The sequence below is a fragment of the Staurois parvus genome, unplaced genomic scaffold, assembly GCF_062004578.1.
Source record: "Staurois parvus isolate SC_StPar_1 unplaced genomic scaffold, SC_StPar_1.0 ptg001724l, whole genome shotgun sequence".
Classification (NCBI taxonomy): domain Eukaryota; kingdom Metazoa; phylum Chordata; class Amphibia; order Anura; family Ranidae; genus Staurois; species Staurois parvus.
In genome coordinates, this window is record NW_028319520.1 from 145,482 (window position 1) to 161,352 (window position 15,871).

At 43.9% G+C, this 15,871-nt stretch overlaps 1 protein-coding gene across 1 annotated transcript in view; it reads left to right on the top strand.

Moving 5' to 3' along the window:
- LOC149434610 (uncharacterized) overlaps positions 1–15,544 on the top strand; it is a 28,857-nt gene extending 13,313 nt beyond the window's left edge. Inside the window, exons 2-3 of the mRNA XM_089663585.1 lie at positions 2,546–2,600; positions 13,861–15,544. Of these exons, the coding sequence (XP_089519711.1) occupies positions 13,878–14,951 (1,074 nt within the window). The 5' untranslated portion in view covers positions 2,546–2,600; positions 13,861–13,877 and the 3' untranslated portion in view covers positions 14,952–15,544. The remainder of the gene's footprint in view (positions 1–2,545; positions 2,601–13,860) is intronic.
- The last annotated feature ends 327 nt before the right edge of the window (positions 15,545–15,871 follow it).

The following is a 15,871-nucleotide window of genomic DNA, read 5'->3' on the forward strand; positions in this document are numbered from 1 at the left end:
CTCCTAAACACTGAAGCTTGAAAAATACTGCTGGCCTAAAATGTTGTGCATGGGCACATAGGATAACACTGTTTCTGCTTCTAGCAGCAGAAAAAAAAGCTGCTGTGCATGAAGCGTTAAAGTGGTTGTAAATCCTTCCATATACCCAGTGAAGTGACTGGCCTCAGGTGATGCACCACAGATGAAACAAATCCTTCTACATAAGTTGTACCGGTTTATCTGCTGTCTTTTCTACTTATGTTCAAAGTCCAGAATTTATAATGCTTGCCTGAGTTCAGAAACGGGGGCTTGGAGCTGAAGTTACATTTGGTGAGGAGAGCTCTGAGAGCTGATTGGAGGGAGGAGACAAACCTCTCTCCACAGGAACAGAGCTTAGGCTGTCAATCTGCTGGAGGTCCCTCCCCTGTCACCATTTTTCTTCTGGTGGTCAGGAAAACTTTTCAGAAGTAGGCAGCAGACAGAAATAACACTTAGTGCTCTGCATTGAGGCAAGTACACACTATAGAGAGGATACGCCTTGTTCATATTTCATTTCTGAAGTTTACATCCAGTTTAAGTGAACTCCTACCTGAGGCATGTTTCACTTCTAGTCTTATAAACCCACAGAGATCTGTCAGAGGTCAGTCACATAGCGGTCCTATCAGTATATGGGGTGAATACTTGGACTACAGGGACAGCATGGTTGCAGAGAAGAGGCGTGGTCTAATAGAGGTGCTTTAGGTCCTCCTTGTGTTGTATCTCTATCATCTGTAATACGAGGCTCAGGGTCTCCTTGATAAAGGAGTCTGCTCTTCTCCACCTGATCTGTGCTGTACAGTCCAGGGGTGAGGCTGCCGCGTCCCATGGAGTGGTTTCCACTGATGCTTATGCTGAGCAGAGAGCAGGTCATTGGAGGGGAGGACAGTCACTAGATTAACTGTTCATGTGATTGTTCCTCCTACTTTAATTAAAGAGCACCTTCACTCTTCTCTGTCAGTTTCTTAATCCCTACTTAACTGTTATCTTGGCTTTTCCTGGATTCAGATACTTGCCTGCCCAGCGAATCCAGCAATGTCCTGCTGTATTCCACTGATCAGCTGCAGCAGCCCAGGGTGCGCACCGCCGCCTTGCTCGTCCTCAGTCATCGGAAGCCGGCTGCCTTTTTTGGGTTAGGCAGCTGGCCTCCATTGACACACACAGCTGGCTACTGTCAGTCTCTGCTCCTTCAGCCTCCTGGGGTACGTGCTGTGGAATCCTAGAAGGAAACGGACACCTTGTTATCGCCTTGGCGAGAGAGGTGGCGTGGGGGCGGAGACGGGAATAAATTACGATAAAAAAAAAAAATCGGTTATCAAAAAATTGTAAAAGCGTTGATTCATACTGTAGAGGGGGCAGAAGTGCACAGTGGCTAAATGGTTAGAACTTCCTCCTGGCAGTACTAGGGTCCTTGGTTCGAATCCCAACCACAGCACCACCTGCCTTGAGTTTGCATGTTCTCCCTGTGCCTGCGTTGGTTTCCTCTGGGTACTCTGGTTTCCTCCCACACTCCAAAGACATGCTGGGAGGTGAATTGGCTCCTGTCTAAATTGGCCCTAGTATGTGTATGTATGAATGTGAGTTAGGGACCTTAGATTGTACGCCCCTTGAGGGTTAGGGACCTTAGATTGGACGCCCCCTTGAGGGTTAGGGACCTTAGATTGGACGCCCCCTTGAGGGTTAGGGACCTTAGATTGGACGCCCCCTTGAGGGTTAGGGACCTTAGATTGGACGCCCCCTTGAGGGTTAGGGACCTTAGATTGGACGCCCCCTTGAGGGTTAGGGACCTTAGATTGGACGCCCCCTTGAGGGTTAGGGACCTTAGATTGGACGCCCCCTTGAGGGTTAGGGACCTTAGATTGGACGCCCCCTTGAGGGTTAGGGACCTTAGATTGGACGCCCCCTTGAGGGTTAGGGACCTTAGATTGGACGCCCCTTGAGGGTTAGGGACCTTAGATTGGACGCCCCTTGAGGGTTAGGGACCTTAGATTGGACGCCCCTTGAGGGTTAGGGACTGATGTGAATGTACAATATATATGTAAAGCGCTGCGTAAATTGACAGCGCTGTATAAGTACCTGGAATAAATAAGTGCAGGGAGCCGTGGGGGGCGCTGCGAGGTCAGGTAAAGGTCTGCTTTAACTTCTTGCCACCCACGTATTACACAGGCAGGGCAGGCTGATCATGTGACCACTGTCAGCCAATCGGTGGTTGCATGATCAGGAAGTCTGTCAAGGGGTAAAGATGCACTATAGGACGGGGCTCATTGGGGAGGATTTAAAATAGGGCTTCACTTGTTTTGGCATCAAGAAGCACGAAGCATTTGCCGTGCTTTTATTTTACAAGTGTGCCTTAGGGTGGATAAGACACTCGAGCAGCCATCGGATACATTAGTCCATTCGGCTCCTGTGGTGGGGATGAGTTTCAGTTCATGGCCATGCCTCAAGTGTTTTCTTCCAGGCTTTATGGGTTAATTTTAGGAATTTTGTTTAATCCTTTTTTTTTTTTTTTTTTTTTTTTTCTTTCCTGCAGATAATCTCCAGCGCTGGTGGTTGCAGCAATCTCTTGCAGTTTTTTAGTCAGCCTTGTAAGTATATCGGGATATTGTTTCCTGTAAAGATAATTGAATGGTTTCTGATGTCGTAGTCCAGAGGAGCCATCATTACTGAAGAGGAGATACGAGTCAACAGCCGCCAGCTGGCTATCCTGAGGGTTTACCAATAAAATGTCTTCAAAAAACTGAAATGCGTTCAGGGGTAAGCCCTCGGGACAGCTTCCTATTGCAACCAATGGGAGGCCGACAGGTCCTGCAGCTATTTACAGCAGCCATCATTTGATCATTCATGAAGCGATTACCTGCGACTGATTGTCCCTAGAGGGCTGATCATTCACAGGTAATTGCTCCATGAGCGATTACCTGAGAGCCGGTGTAATTGGCTGCTGGAGCTTGTGGGCCTCCCTTTGGTTTTAAAGGGACTGCCACCTCCAGTTAATCGGGAACCTCCATTGGGTCTCCAGCATGTGATCACTAATGGCACCATTTTTTTTTTTTTATAAATATTTTAATGATTTCAACGTTGTACTCATCACTACAAAATGAAAAACGTTTTCCTTTTCACATTTCCCCCCACTACCCTCCCAAACAATCCCTTGGTGCCTCTCCTGTGCCTGCCAAAATTTAGGTATCAATCCCTTTGCTGCATTTATTAAATGAAATATTAAATTCTTATATTTTTCTATTGTAATCTCAGTTTTGTGGAATAAGCATATGCCTGGATCTTTCGAGATATTAGTCCCCAGAATCTCCTGTTTTTGAACTATTTCTTCCCAGTACTCTTGTATTTGAGGGCATTCCCACCATATAGGTGCCATTGTACCCCAGTTCCCACAACCTCTCCAACACATACGTGATTTCTCTGCTCGTTGCATATGTGCCACACTCGGTGTAATATACCACCTAGTTAACCCTTTGAGGACCGTAAGATTTTGGAACGCCTAAAGAATCAATTTTTTTGTTTTTAAAGTTCGTACACTTCAGTTGCTGTAACTAAGCCATTTCATGAAATAATTGGCAAAAAGCTAGATCCATTTGTTTGATAAGAACTAATATTTTGACTCAAACCAAAAAAAAAAGAGAGTTTTAAGTTCTTAATCAGATGATACACGCAATTAAAAACATGGGACAAATACGTCCCTTGGTCCTCAAAGGGTTAAACATTTATAGCTCATTTCCACCACCTTCAGATCTATAGCCCTGTGCATTAATCTGAATATTTTCTTTTTTTGTTGCTCATTAAATATTCAGAGTTCCCTTTACGACATATATGGCGGTGAAGTAGATTCCGCGATTGCAGTAAGAATTTTATAGATATTTATAATATGTTTCTGTGTCTTGCACTAAACAGTTGTTCAAGTGGATTCAAATCCTCCATTGTCCTTAGTGGCTTTGGGAGCATTGCAACAAAATGCCATAATTGAAAATATCATCACTCATCTAACATGAAAAAAAACACCTCTTTCTTATTTTTAACTCCTGAAAGGAGCATATTTCTCCTTTTTTTCATTATATCTTTTTACCTTTTCTTATCCATTTACTGGACATGTTCTCTTTCCATGGCGGGAAGAAATCTGTTCCCACCAGCGGTATTAACATTGAATTAAACTCCCATCCCATATGTTTGTGAATTACCTTCCAAATCCTAACTACATTTCTTGTGTAAGTGCCCCTATTTGCAGCCAACGTACGGTACTGATGTGGCAACCAAACAGCCCTGTCAAGTTGTGTCCTACTTAATGTGTTTTCTCTATTAGCCCAACTTTTCCCTGTTGCATTGTATATCCAATCAAAAATACGTGACATTTAAGTCCCCATGCACACTGGACGTTTTTACAGCAGCTGTTTTTGGCTTTTGACTTTTTTTTTCTGCAGCTAGTAAGCCCCCCCCAGCATGTTATCCTATGTGACCATGCACACACAGACGCTAATCAACGTTTTTTTATCTCAATATAATTTTTTTAAATTATTTTAAAATCGGATCCCAGAAGATATGAGAAGCATATGAAATTTATATAGGATTTTCGGGACCATTCTCATTTTTACCACATTTATCCGTCCTGTCCAGGAGAGTGGACCTACTGTGATTCTCCTCAATTCATCCTTTATCTCATTTATTAATGGGATATAGTTTATTTTATGTAAGTTCTTAGAGGACGAGGTTAGTTTTATTCCCAGGTATTTTACTTTTGCCCTCCATGCAAAGAGTAATTCTCGCTGCAAAACCTTTTTTTTCTTTTGGAACTTTAACATTTAAAATCTCAGATTTTGACGGGTTGATTTTTAATTTTGATAAATCTCCATAATATTTAATTCTCATTAGATTGGGTAGTGTCAGCGTAGGATTTACCACATTAAAAAAAGCATATCATCGGCATATGCTGCAGCTTTATGTTCTATTTCTCCTATCTGTATCCCTTTTGCATCCAGACTGTTTTGTGCTCTTGCCAAGAGAGGCTCTAAAGATAAGACACACGGGGGCAAAAGTGGACACCCCTGTCTTGTACCTTTTTGATACATTTAAAAAAAACTGATGAGCCATTGAGCTTTTACCGCTGCTGAAGGTTGACTATAAAGCTTTCCTATCTACTCTCTCATTTTGGGGCAAATTCACAAAGCCTCCAATTTATCATAAAGCCCCAATCTACCCTATCAAAGGCCTTCTCGGCTTCTTTCGATAAAATCTAAACGGGGGTAGGGGGTTTCTCTTACTTTTTTGTATGAGGAATAGTGATCTTAGCCCATTATCTCTTCCTTCCCTCCCAGGGACAAATTCCACTTGATCTAAATGAATCCATTGCGGCATTAAGTCAACCTAGTTGCCAGAAGTTTCACATACAGCTTTGTATCAAAATTTAACATTGATATAGGCATGTGGCCTCTTTGTTCTTTACATTTCTTGTAATAGCTCGCATTATACCCCTCTGGCCCAGGGCTCCTCCCTACAAATGTGCCCTTCAATGCCTCCTGGATTTTCTCCTGTGTTGTTGGTTTTTCTGTAATCCCACCCCTTTTAGATACTTCCCTTTTTCCTAATTTTCTTCTAACCCCTCTTTTAGGTTTTTTGGGTTTACTTCATATAACTTCCCATAATATGTTTTAAATACATTAGTGATATCAGTGGTTGAGTACACCATTATTTTGATTCTCTCTATTTCCTCGATTTCTTGGTGCGCTCATTAAATATTTACCAGGTCTATTCCCCCACTGATATCTTTGTCTTGCCATGTTAAATATCCTCCATTTCTTGCTCCATTAAGTTACTTCATCTTTTTTTGATTATTTTCTGCTGTATATCTTTTACTACTTTTTTTGTTTTTTTTTATTCCGGTTCATATAGTTCCCTTAACTTCCCTGGCGGTCTGATTTGTCGATATCTTTGAATGTCAAATCGGTACATTGTTTTGCATCGAAATTTATTTTATATTGTAGGCCTTTAACTCTTGGGAATAACTCACTTAATTCTGTCCAAACGAGTCTAGTAAACATCCTGGGTATGAAAGTTTGAAACACAAAATCATAATTATAAAAAATATAATAATTTAATTCAATAATGTAATCAAGCCAATAACACTGAAATTTTAAATAGAGCACCAAGTTCGCACATCGCTGAGCTCAGTCACAGGATCGTCGCTGTCCTCGCCTTCAGTGTCTGATGATGAATTTCCCCACGAATCATTATCGCTCAATTCTGCAAGTGGTTCTATTTCACTATCGCTGTTTTTTAGCTGGTCTACAACCACTTTTGACCTAAAGGGACGCTTTTTGGATGCCATGGACGTTCTCGCGTTTCCAGGTAGAAAGAACAGTAAAAGTGCAGACAGGAAGCCGGACAAAGCACTCGGGACAAAATTTAGGTGAAATGGTTTGATACAGTAATGGAATCATAACAGATTACAATGTATTAACCTCTATATTCACTCTAACCAGCAACTCCAAGAGTCTGTGTTCTATCAATATATAATCTAATCTAGAATACGTTGCATGCGCAGGAGAATAAAACGTATAATCTTTCTCTAGGGTGTTTTAATTCTGCAAACGTTTAGGAGTTGACACTGATATAGCATTCCGTGCATAGATTTCAAGTATCTACCCCCATCTGTCTGCACATGCGATGTCGTATCGATTTGAGAATCCTTGCAAAAATTAAAATCTCCTGCCACAATTGGTTTGCCCTTCTTAAAATCCAAAAGCCTTCTTGGTATATTTTTCACATAGGCCATTGAATTTCTATTGGGGAATAGATATTTGCCATTGTACATTCTATTTCCTGTAACCTCCACCTCAGGAACAGAAATCGACCTTCCAGATCCTCCAACTCATCTTCCTTCTTAAATTTTTAGCTAAACCAATTGCTACTCCTTTGGCACGTTTATTTTTTGAATCTGCATAATACCAGGTTGGATAATACTTGGGCCCCATGTACACGGGACACTTCTGAACGATGAAAACTGACTGCTGGAAAATGTAGGTTAAAAAACCGTCTGCTTAGCCATGTTTGCATAACGCGTTTATGCGCGTTTGCGTTTAGAAATGTTTTTTAAAGATAAGCACAGGAGACCTTCCAAATTCCCAGAATGCACTGAAAAGTGGTAAATTAACTATTTCGGACTGTTTTCAGAAAAATACAGAGATTAGAAGCAGAGACAGCAGTATGTGTTGAGATTAGCTGAGGTGTGAGTTGCTCATTAACATTTCTTTTGTTTCCAAGGGTAGGAAAGGTGTCTAGTGGAGTCATTAAGGCCACCTGGCAGGGGGTCTTCATGAGGAATTTGAGGTGTGAATGATCATTAACATATCTTTTGTTTCCAAGGGTGGGAGTGGTCTGAGGTTTGAATTCGTCATTACAATGTGTGACAAGCTTGGTAGGATTATCCTGTGTTCAGTGTTTTGTCCATCTGAGTACCTTGAAAATACTTTGCATGCATTTTTCATGAAGAAAAAAGGCTCTGGACAGCATCAGGAACTGGAAGAGTTAAAAAAAACAAAAAAACAAAATTTCAAATGCTTATCAACGCGATTTGCAGCCTTTAGAGTGTAACATAACGTTTGCTTCCTATAATAAATGAGTCTCCTGTAGAAATACTACTGACATAGATCGCTGTTGTAGTTCCCTAAGAATCTTCTGCATCTTCCCCGGGGTATTCCGCCCCTTTACATTATAGGTCATAAAACTAACCACATCCATTTCCTATATTTTCTTTTTTTTTTTCCCAACCATATTCATACCAGCGACAGTACGTTTGTCCGTCCGAAGGGACATGAAGATATCCTACTACCCGATGGCTCTTATTTTGCCTTTGAATCATTTTGTGGTCCTAGTCCCACAGTCTATTCCGGGATAGGGTGGAGCTCTGACCATATACGCCCACCCAGGCCGTGTTCCCAATCCCTGGGCTGCTTGTCTGGATGTATATAAGGATTCCCATTTTCCGCCTATCTTTTAAAATTCTCACCTTGCTTGGGAGGAAGATAAGGAAAGGGAAGAAGGAAAAAAAAAAAAGATAGACTTCCAAAAATCTCCCACCTCCATTCCCTCTTTCCCGTTCCCGTTTCTGATGTATTTTTCTTTTGGGGACTGACTTCCATCTCTCATTCTCTAATCCCCTATTCCCCTTTACCCCCTCTTCCCATCCTGGGATGTCTATTTTCTGTAATTCTAGTCTCTGAAAAGTCACCCAAGATCTTCTGGGAACCTCAGTCTTGCAGAGCGGCCATCTTTCCATCCAATTAAACATGTTGGGAATTCCCACCTGTATTGTACATTTTTGTTTTCTCATTTGTTCTAGTAATGCTTTCAGCATTCTCCTTCTGGCCAGTGTTTCCAATGTTATATCAGTGAAAATCTGTAGACTTGCATCTTCATATTTTATTACTGGTATCCCTCTTCTCATCTTCCATAAATCTACTCTTTCTTTGTAGTTGTGAAATCGCACAATCGCATCTCTGGGATTTTCACTCCCAGTTCCTTGGGATCTTCCTATTCTATGTACTCTGTTGATTTTTCAGATGCTCTGTTAATGATCTGTCCGTTATTTTATTGAGCGTTTTCTTTATCTCCATCAAATCTCCTTGTGAAGTCTCGGGCAAACCCTGTCTCCTTAGGTTGCTCCTTCTATCTCTGTTTTCTTGGTCTTCCAATCTCCTTTGCTCCTTTCGCATCTCCTCCGTCTGTTTTTCTAGATTGGTTATTACTTGGGCATGTTTATCCAGTTTTCCCTCAGTTTCTTCTACCGGCGACAGAACTTGCCCCGGGTCTTTATGTATTACCGCCATCTCCTATTTTATAGCCTGTTCCAATCTCATAAACATTTCTTCTATTTCATTTTTAGTAGGCGTTTTTGAATTCTCTTGTTCTTCAGCATTTTCTATAGCTAACTCTTTTTCTATGTCTTCAGTTACTACACTTTGGCTCATATTGGACACTCCCAGAGAAAACCTGGAGCGATCACCGATGCTTTTTTTCCATCTCCCATCTTCTGCTTACTCCCTGTTGTCTCTGGGGTTTGACCCTCTGGACATTTCTCTTGTGAGGCCATGTATTTTTTGGTTGTACTTGTTTTGGGATGATTTTTTTTTATTTTTTACACTGATTACTTTTACACCCATAAAAGATGTAAAAGCAATCATTTCTATTTCTCTCTGGCTGAATTCTTGCAGCCATTGAGAAATACGGTGAGAGCTGTGATTCGTCACAGCTTGTCACATGGTACAAGGCTGTTGTGAATAGCCTTGTACCATGTGACCTGTGATATTTCACATCTAGTAAGCAATGTCAGAAGTGACTTGTTTACTACTACTCTTGTGGCCAATCGGTGATCGCATGAATCGGGACCTCACACAGAGGTCCCGTACAGCGATCGGTGCTCCCAGGGAGCGTGCACAGGCAGTGAATGTGGGTGGCGTTTAGAAACGTCAACCTGCTTCTGCAGCGCTCCCGTCCGGTAGTTTATCTACATGGACCAGACGGGAAGTGGTTAAAGGAGAAGTGCGGGATTGGAAAAAAAAGTAGCATTGATCGATCAATCAGGTATATGTCCCTTGCCGTCTCTAAGCTTGAGAACTGAGCGATCAGTCCCGTTCTTGAGTCTGCTCAGAGCACCAGGCTGTGCAGGGGCCTGGAGCGCCTGGCTCAGGATATCTGTGGCATGCTGAGAGGCTGAGCCAGGAATGTGGGTGGATCCTGACCTTAGTATTGGAATCCTCTCAGAGACAGAAGAGCAATACCATACTAATGTACAACAGGATGTCACCACAAGGTGCGTCTTAATGGTCCTAGATCCAGTGGCCGCCTTCAAACAACCCCCCCCCCATGACACTCAACATAATTCAGTATCCAGATGGAGAGGAATCTGCCAATGTCCTGACCTGAAGGGCTAGAAGAGCAGAGGATCCCCGCTGCTGTAACATGAGGAAGTGTCCAATGTTGCCATTGGATGTAATGGATGATTTTATTTTTTTTATGTATTTTTTTTAAATGTTATTTTTCTGATGTTTTCCAGGTTATAGGAGAGATCTGGGTAGAGTAGACCCCAGATATCTCCATAAAGAGGACCGTTCATCCCTTATTTCCTGTGATGGGCATAAAAGTGATTAAAAAAAATAAAAATAAAGGGACAGTGTAAAAATAAAAAAATATTTCAAAATATTTTTAAAGCACCCCTGTCGCTCCATGCAGAAGCGAATGCATATGTAGGTCACGCGCTCCTATGTAAGCAGTGATCGCCTCGCACAAGTAAGGTATCGCCACGAACGCTATAGTGAGCACAGTAATTTTAGCGCTACACCTCCTCCTGTAAATCGAAACTGGTAACCTGCAAAAAAAGCGTCGCCTATGGATATATTTACATATCCTAGTTTGTCGCCATTACACGCGTGTGCGCAATTTTAAAGCGTGACATGTTCGGTATCTACTTGGTGTTACATCTTATATATTTTAATGAAACATAAAATGGGTTATAGGCAAATCTATTAAATCCCTTCTTCAGCTCTGTGTATACAAAGGAGCATGGGGGGGAGCTCCATATTGGGCGTGGTACTGACACAGCTCCAGATGATCCACATTGGCTCACAATTGATATGATCCAGAAATATTAGACAGAATAAAAGGTGAATAAAGCCCCTGGACCGGATGGCATACACCCCACGGGGGCCTTAAAGAATTGAGCTCTGTTATTTCAAAGCCATTGTTTCTAATTTTTAGGGACTATTTAATGACTGGCATAGTACCACTGGATTGGTGTAAGGCCAATGTGGTGCCAATATTTAAAAAGGGGTCAAAATCTTTCCCAAGTCATTATAGACATGTTAGTGTAACTTCTATAGTTGGGAAGATACTGGAGAGTTTAAGAAAAGACGCATAGAGGAGTTCTTCCTGGAAACAAATATTTTAAGCAACAGACAGCATGGATTCATGAAAGATAGAAGTTGTCAAACCTGATTTCATTTTGATGAGGTGAGCAAAACCTTGGACAGAGGGGTGGCTGTGGACGTGGTATCCTTGGACAGAGGGTTGGATGTGGTATACTAGGACAGAGGGGTGGACGTGGTATACTAGGACAGAGGGGTGGACGTGGTATACTAGGACAGAGGGGTGGACGTGGTATACTAGGACAGAGGGGTGGACGTGGTATACTAGGACAGAGGGGTGGACGTGGTATACTAGGACAGAGGGGTGGACGTGGTATACTAGGACAGAGGGGTGGACGTGGTATACTAGGACAGAGGGGTGGACGTGGTATACTAGGACAGAGGGTTGGACGTGGTATACTAGGACAGAGGGTTGGACGTGGTATACTAGGACAGAGGAGTGGACGTGGTATACTAGGACAGAGGGGTGGACGTGGTATCCTTGGACAGAGGGGTGGACGTGGTATCCTTGGACAGAGGGGTGGACGTGGTATCCTTGGACAGAGGGGTGGACGTGGTATCCTTGGACAGAGGGGTGGACGTGGTATCCTTGGACAGAGGGGTGGACGTGGTATCCTTGGACAGAGGGGTGGACGTGGTATCCTTGGACAGAGGGGTGGCTGTGGTATCCTTGGACAGAGGGGTGGCTGTGGGCGTGGTGTTTTTTTTTTTTTTTTCTGCGCTTTGCTGCATTAAAGCATTACTAAACCCAGGGCCCTGCATTCACTATATCTGGTCTCCCACAGTACACAGAACATGGAAATGCAGTTCTTTCAGTAAAAATAAACTGCTAAATACCTTTTCTCATCAGCAATATATAGCAGTCTTGTGACTACTTCTATCAGTGTCCAGCATAGCACTGGATATAGCTTGTAGGAGTTTTCATTCTTCTCTTGGATGCAGAAACCCTGATCTCTGGACATTGCTGATTGGCCCTGTGCTGATCACATGCACTCCCCCAGGAAAAGAAAAAAAAAACCTTTAGCAATACACAAACAGCATGTGCAGAGGGACTCCATACATACACCATATTGCTAAAAGTATTGGTCGGCCTGCCTTTACACGCACATGACCTTTTAATGGCCTCCCAGTCTTAGTCCGTAGGGTTCAATATTGAGTTGGCTCCACCCTTTGCAGCTATAACAGCTTCAACTCTTCTGGGAAGGCCGTCCACAAGGTTTAGGAGGGTGTCTATGGGAAGGTTGGACCATTCTTCCAGAAGCACATTTGTCAGGTCAGGCACTGATGTCGGGGGAGGAGGCCTGGCTCGCTGTCTCCGCTCTAATTCATCCCAAAGGTGTTCTATGGGGTTGAGGTCAGGACTCTGTGCCAGTCAAGTTCCTCCACCCCAAATTGGCTCATCCATGTCTTTATGGACCTTGCTTTGTGCACTGGTGCGCAGTCATGTTGGAACAGGAAGGGGCCGTCCCTAAACTATTCCCACAAAGTTTGGAGCAGGAAATTGTCCAAAATGTCTTGGTATGCTGACGCCTTAAGAGTTCCCTTCACTGGAACTTGAGGGCCAAGCAAAACCCCTGAAAAACCACTCCACGCCATAATCCCCCCTCCACCAATCTTTACCCTTGGCACAATGCAGTTAGGCAAGTACCGTTCTCCAGGCAACCTCCAAACCCAGACACGTTCATCGGATTGCCAGACAGAGAAGCAATTGATCACTCCAGAGAACATGTCTCCTCTGCTCTAGAGTCCAGTGGCGGCGTGCTTTACACCACGGCATCCGACGCTTTGCATTGCACTTGGTGATGGAAGGCTTGGATGCAGCTGCTCAGCCATAGAAACCCATTCCATGAAGCTCTCTACGCACTGTTGTTGTGCTCATCTGAAGGCCACACCAAGTTTGGAGGTCTTTAGTTATTGACTCTGCAGACAGTTGGCGACTTCTGCGCACTGTGCGCTTCAGCATGCGCTGACCCCGCCCTGTCATGTGACGTGGCCTACCACTTGGTGGCTGAGTGGCTGTTGTTCCCAGTTGCTTCCACTTTGTTATAATCCCACTAACAGTTGAGCGTGGAATATTTAGTAGCCAGGAAATGTCACGGATGGACTTATTGCACAGGTGGCCACCTATCACGGGACCACGCTTGGAGTCACTGAGCTCCTGAGAGCGACCCATTCTTTCACCAATGTTTGTAGAAACAGTCTGCATGCCTAGGGGCTTGATTGTATACATCTGTGTCCATGGAGGGGATTCGAACACCTGAACCCAATGATTTGGAGGGCAGGGCCAATACTTTTGGCAATATAGTATGTCTTACCGGAAGAAGAGGAGGATCAGAGAAGACAGGATCGAACAGTGCGTTTTTACACAATGCGGGGGGATTTAACCCCTTAGGTTCCACCGTGAGTATAACCAGCATGCTTTACTGCATTTACTGACTGATTTTACTGTTGAGAGTTTTGTAACACTTACGGTTTATTAAAGTGCATTTTTTCCAAAATTGTGTTTGAAAAACCGCTATGCAAATACCATTTGACGTACAAAACTGCAATGACGACCATTTTTTTTTTTTTTCTCTAGGACCTTTTTATGTTTGGGGGTTCTAAGTAATTTTGTAGCAAAAAAAATACTGATTTTTGCTTGTAAACAAAGTGTCAGAATAGGCCTCGTCTTGGTGGTTAAATTGTGCTCATTAATCAGATGTTAGTTTTTAATTATGTCTGTTTTTTAAATTCTCCTTTCAGTTGGCATAGTAGATGACAACTGTCTTTTGGTCACAAAACTTGTGGATTTGCAGGGTTGCAGCCATAGAGCCCTGACTGGGCCACAAGGTTCTTAAACTGACCATCCATCACCATGACAATGATACCTACTGTAGTCCTCAAATGAGTCCTCAATGGTCCATTTTCTTTTATCTTTCAACAGGCTTTGGTTGAACAGAAATGGAGGATCAAGATGATGTGGAGACCATTGATGTCTATCTTGAGCCTGACCCGGAAGATGAAGAGGAGGCACGCAGAAGACCAGTGAAAAGGATCCGGGTTGATGATAGCCCCGATGAAGATGTGGATGATGAGAGCGGGCAGGATGATGAAGGGGACAGCGATTACTCTCCTCCGACACATGGGAGGAACCTGAGGAGGCGCCGTCAGTATTACTGCGCAGAGTGTGAGAAATGTTTCAAACATAGTAATGCCCTGGAAGCCCACCGCCGGATCCATAAGAATGATAAAGGATTTCCATGTGACGTCTGCAACGCCCGTTTCTCTTTGAAATCCGACCTAATGGTTCATCGCAGGCAGCATGTGCCGAATAACCAATTTGAGAGTCCGCAAACGAGCCGAACACCCACCGAAAGCTCCAACTCAAGCGCCAGTAACAGCCCTCTGCTGGATGAAAAGCCTCACCAGTGCAACTACTGCGAAAAGAGGTTCCGAGACAAGTCCATCCTGGAAGCCCATCAGAGAATTCACACTGGAAAGCTTGCCTATCCCTGCCCGGTGTGTGACGAGAGCTTCTCGAAGCCAGCTCTGCTTGCTGCTCACAGCAACATTCACCGAGAGGGCAAACCTTTCCACTGCGACCAGTGTGATAAAAAATTCAACGATCAGACGCTCCTGGTGGCCCACAAGAGGACCCACACTGGAGAAAAGCCGCAGAAGTGTAACCACTGCAACAAATGGTTCCCTAACCGCAGCAGCCTGGAAGCCCATGGTGAGTGCCACCTGAAACCCAAGCCGTACAAGTGCCGTCACTGCGAGAAGAGCTTCAACGACAAGTCCCTGCTCATCACCCACGAGGGAGTGCACACAGACACTAAGCCCTTCAAGTGCACTCAATGCAGTGAGAGCTTCTTCCTGAAGACGCAGCTGATGGCCCACCAGGCCACCCACGCTCCTGATAAACCGTTCCCATGCAACCAGTGCGAGCGGAGCTTCAACAAAGAGGAGACCCTACTGGCTCACATCCGGGTGCACAACATGCAAAACGCCGAGAAGCCAAAACCCCTCAATTAGTTTTTAAGGATAGAAATTTACGACTTTTTACATTTTCAAGATCTGCCTTTTCCAACCTTCACCCGGAAAGTTTATCGGCTATATCCAAAACACTTTTTTCTCTCAATTTTTTTGTTTTGTACGAGTGGCTTCATTGCCATGCTCATTTACGGAAAGGGATTCTGTACACACATTTATATTGTGCGTATTCTCATGTATATACTATGTTACCAGTATAGAATGTTAAAAAAAAAAAAAAAGAAAAAAATCCAAAAAAAGTTTTTTGTGAGGCGATCATCTCTCGCACGTAGTCTTGGAAATCTCTGCATGCAAGTCACAGCAAGAACGTTGAACATCTTTTGATCTAGATAGACTGAGAACAATGGGTACGCTGATGGAGACTGCAGAAGCCAGATCTTCGAAGACGGGAGGGTTCGTGATGTCCCATCGCTCAGCACAGGAATATACCGCTGTGCAAACATGTAAGATGTTAGCAATTAGTGTGGTCCTGAGTAAATGATACATTAGTGGTTGGAAAGGGTCCATTTTTTTTTTTTAATGTTTTAAAAATTGTCATTACAATCAAGAAATAAAACTAGAAAAATGCCATGCAACCTGTGTTCGAGTTTTTTTTTTCTTTTCTTTAAATGGATTTAGACAGGGTTTGTCTATGGATGCTGCAGAGGACATCAGTACAAACACAAGGTGTGCTCGCCCCCTCCTCTGTCCTCCCCGTGGGTGTGCTCGCCCGCTCCTCTGTCCTCCCCGTGGGTGTGCTCGCCCGCTCCTCTGTCCTCCCCGTGGGTGTGCTCGCCCGCTCCTCTGTCCTCCCCGTGGGTGTGCTCGCCCGCTCCTCTGTCCTCCCCGTGGGTGTGCTCGCCCGCTCCTCTGTCCTCCCCGTGGGTGTGCTCGCCCGCTCCTCTGTCCTCCCCGTGGGTGTG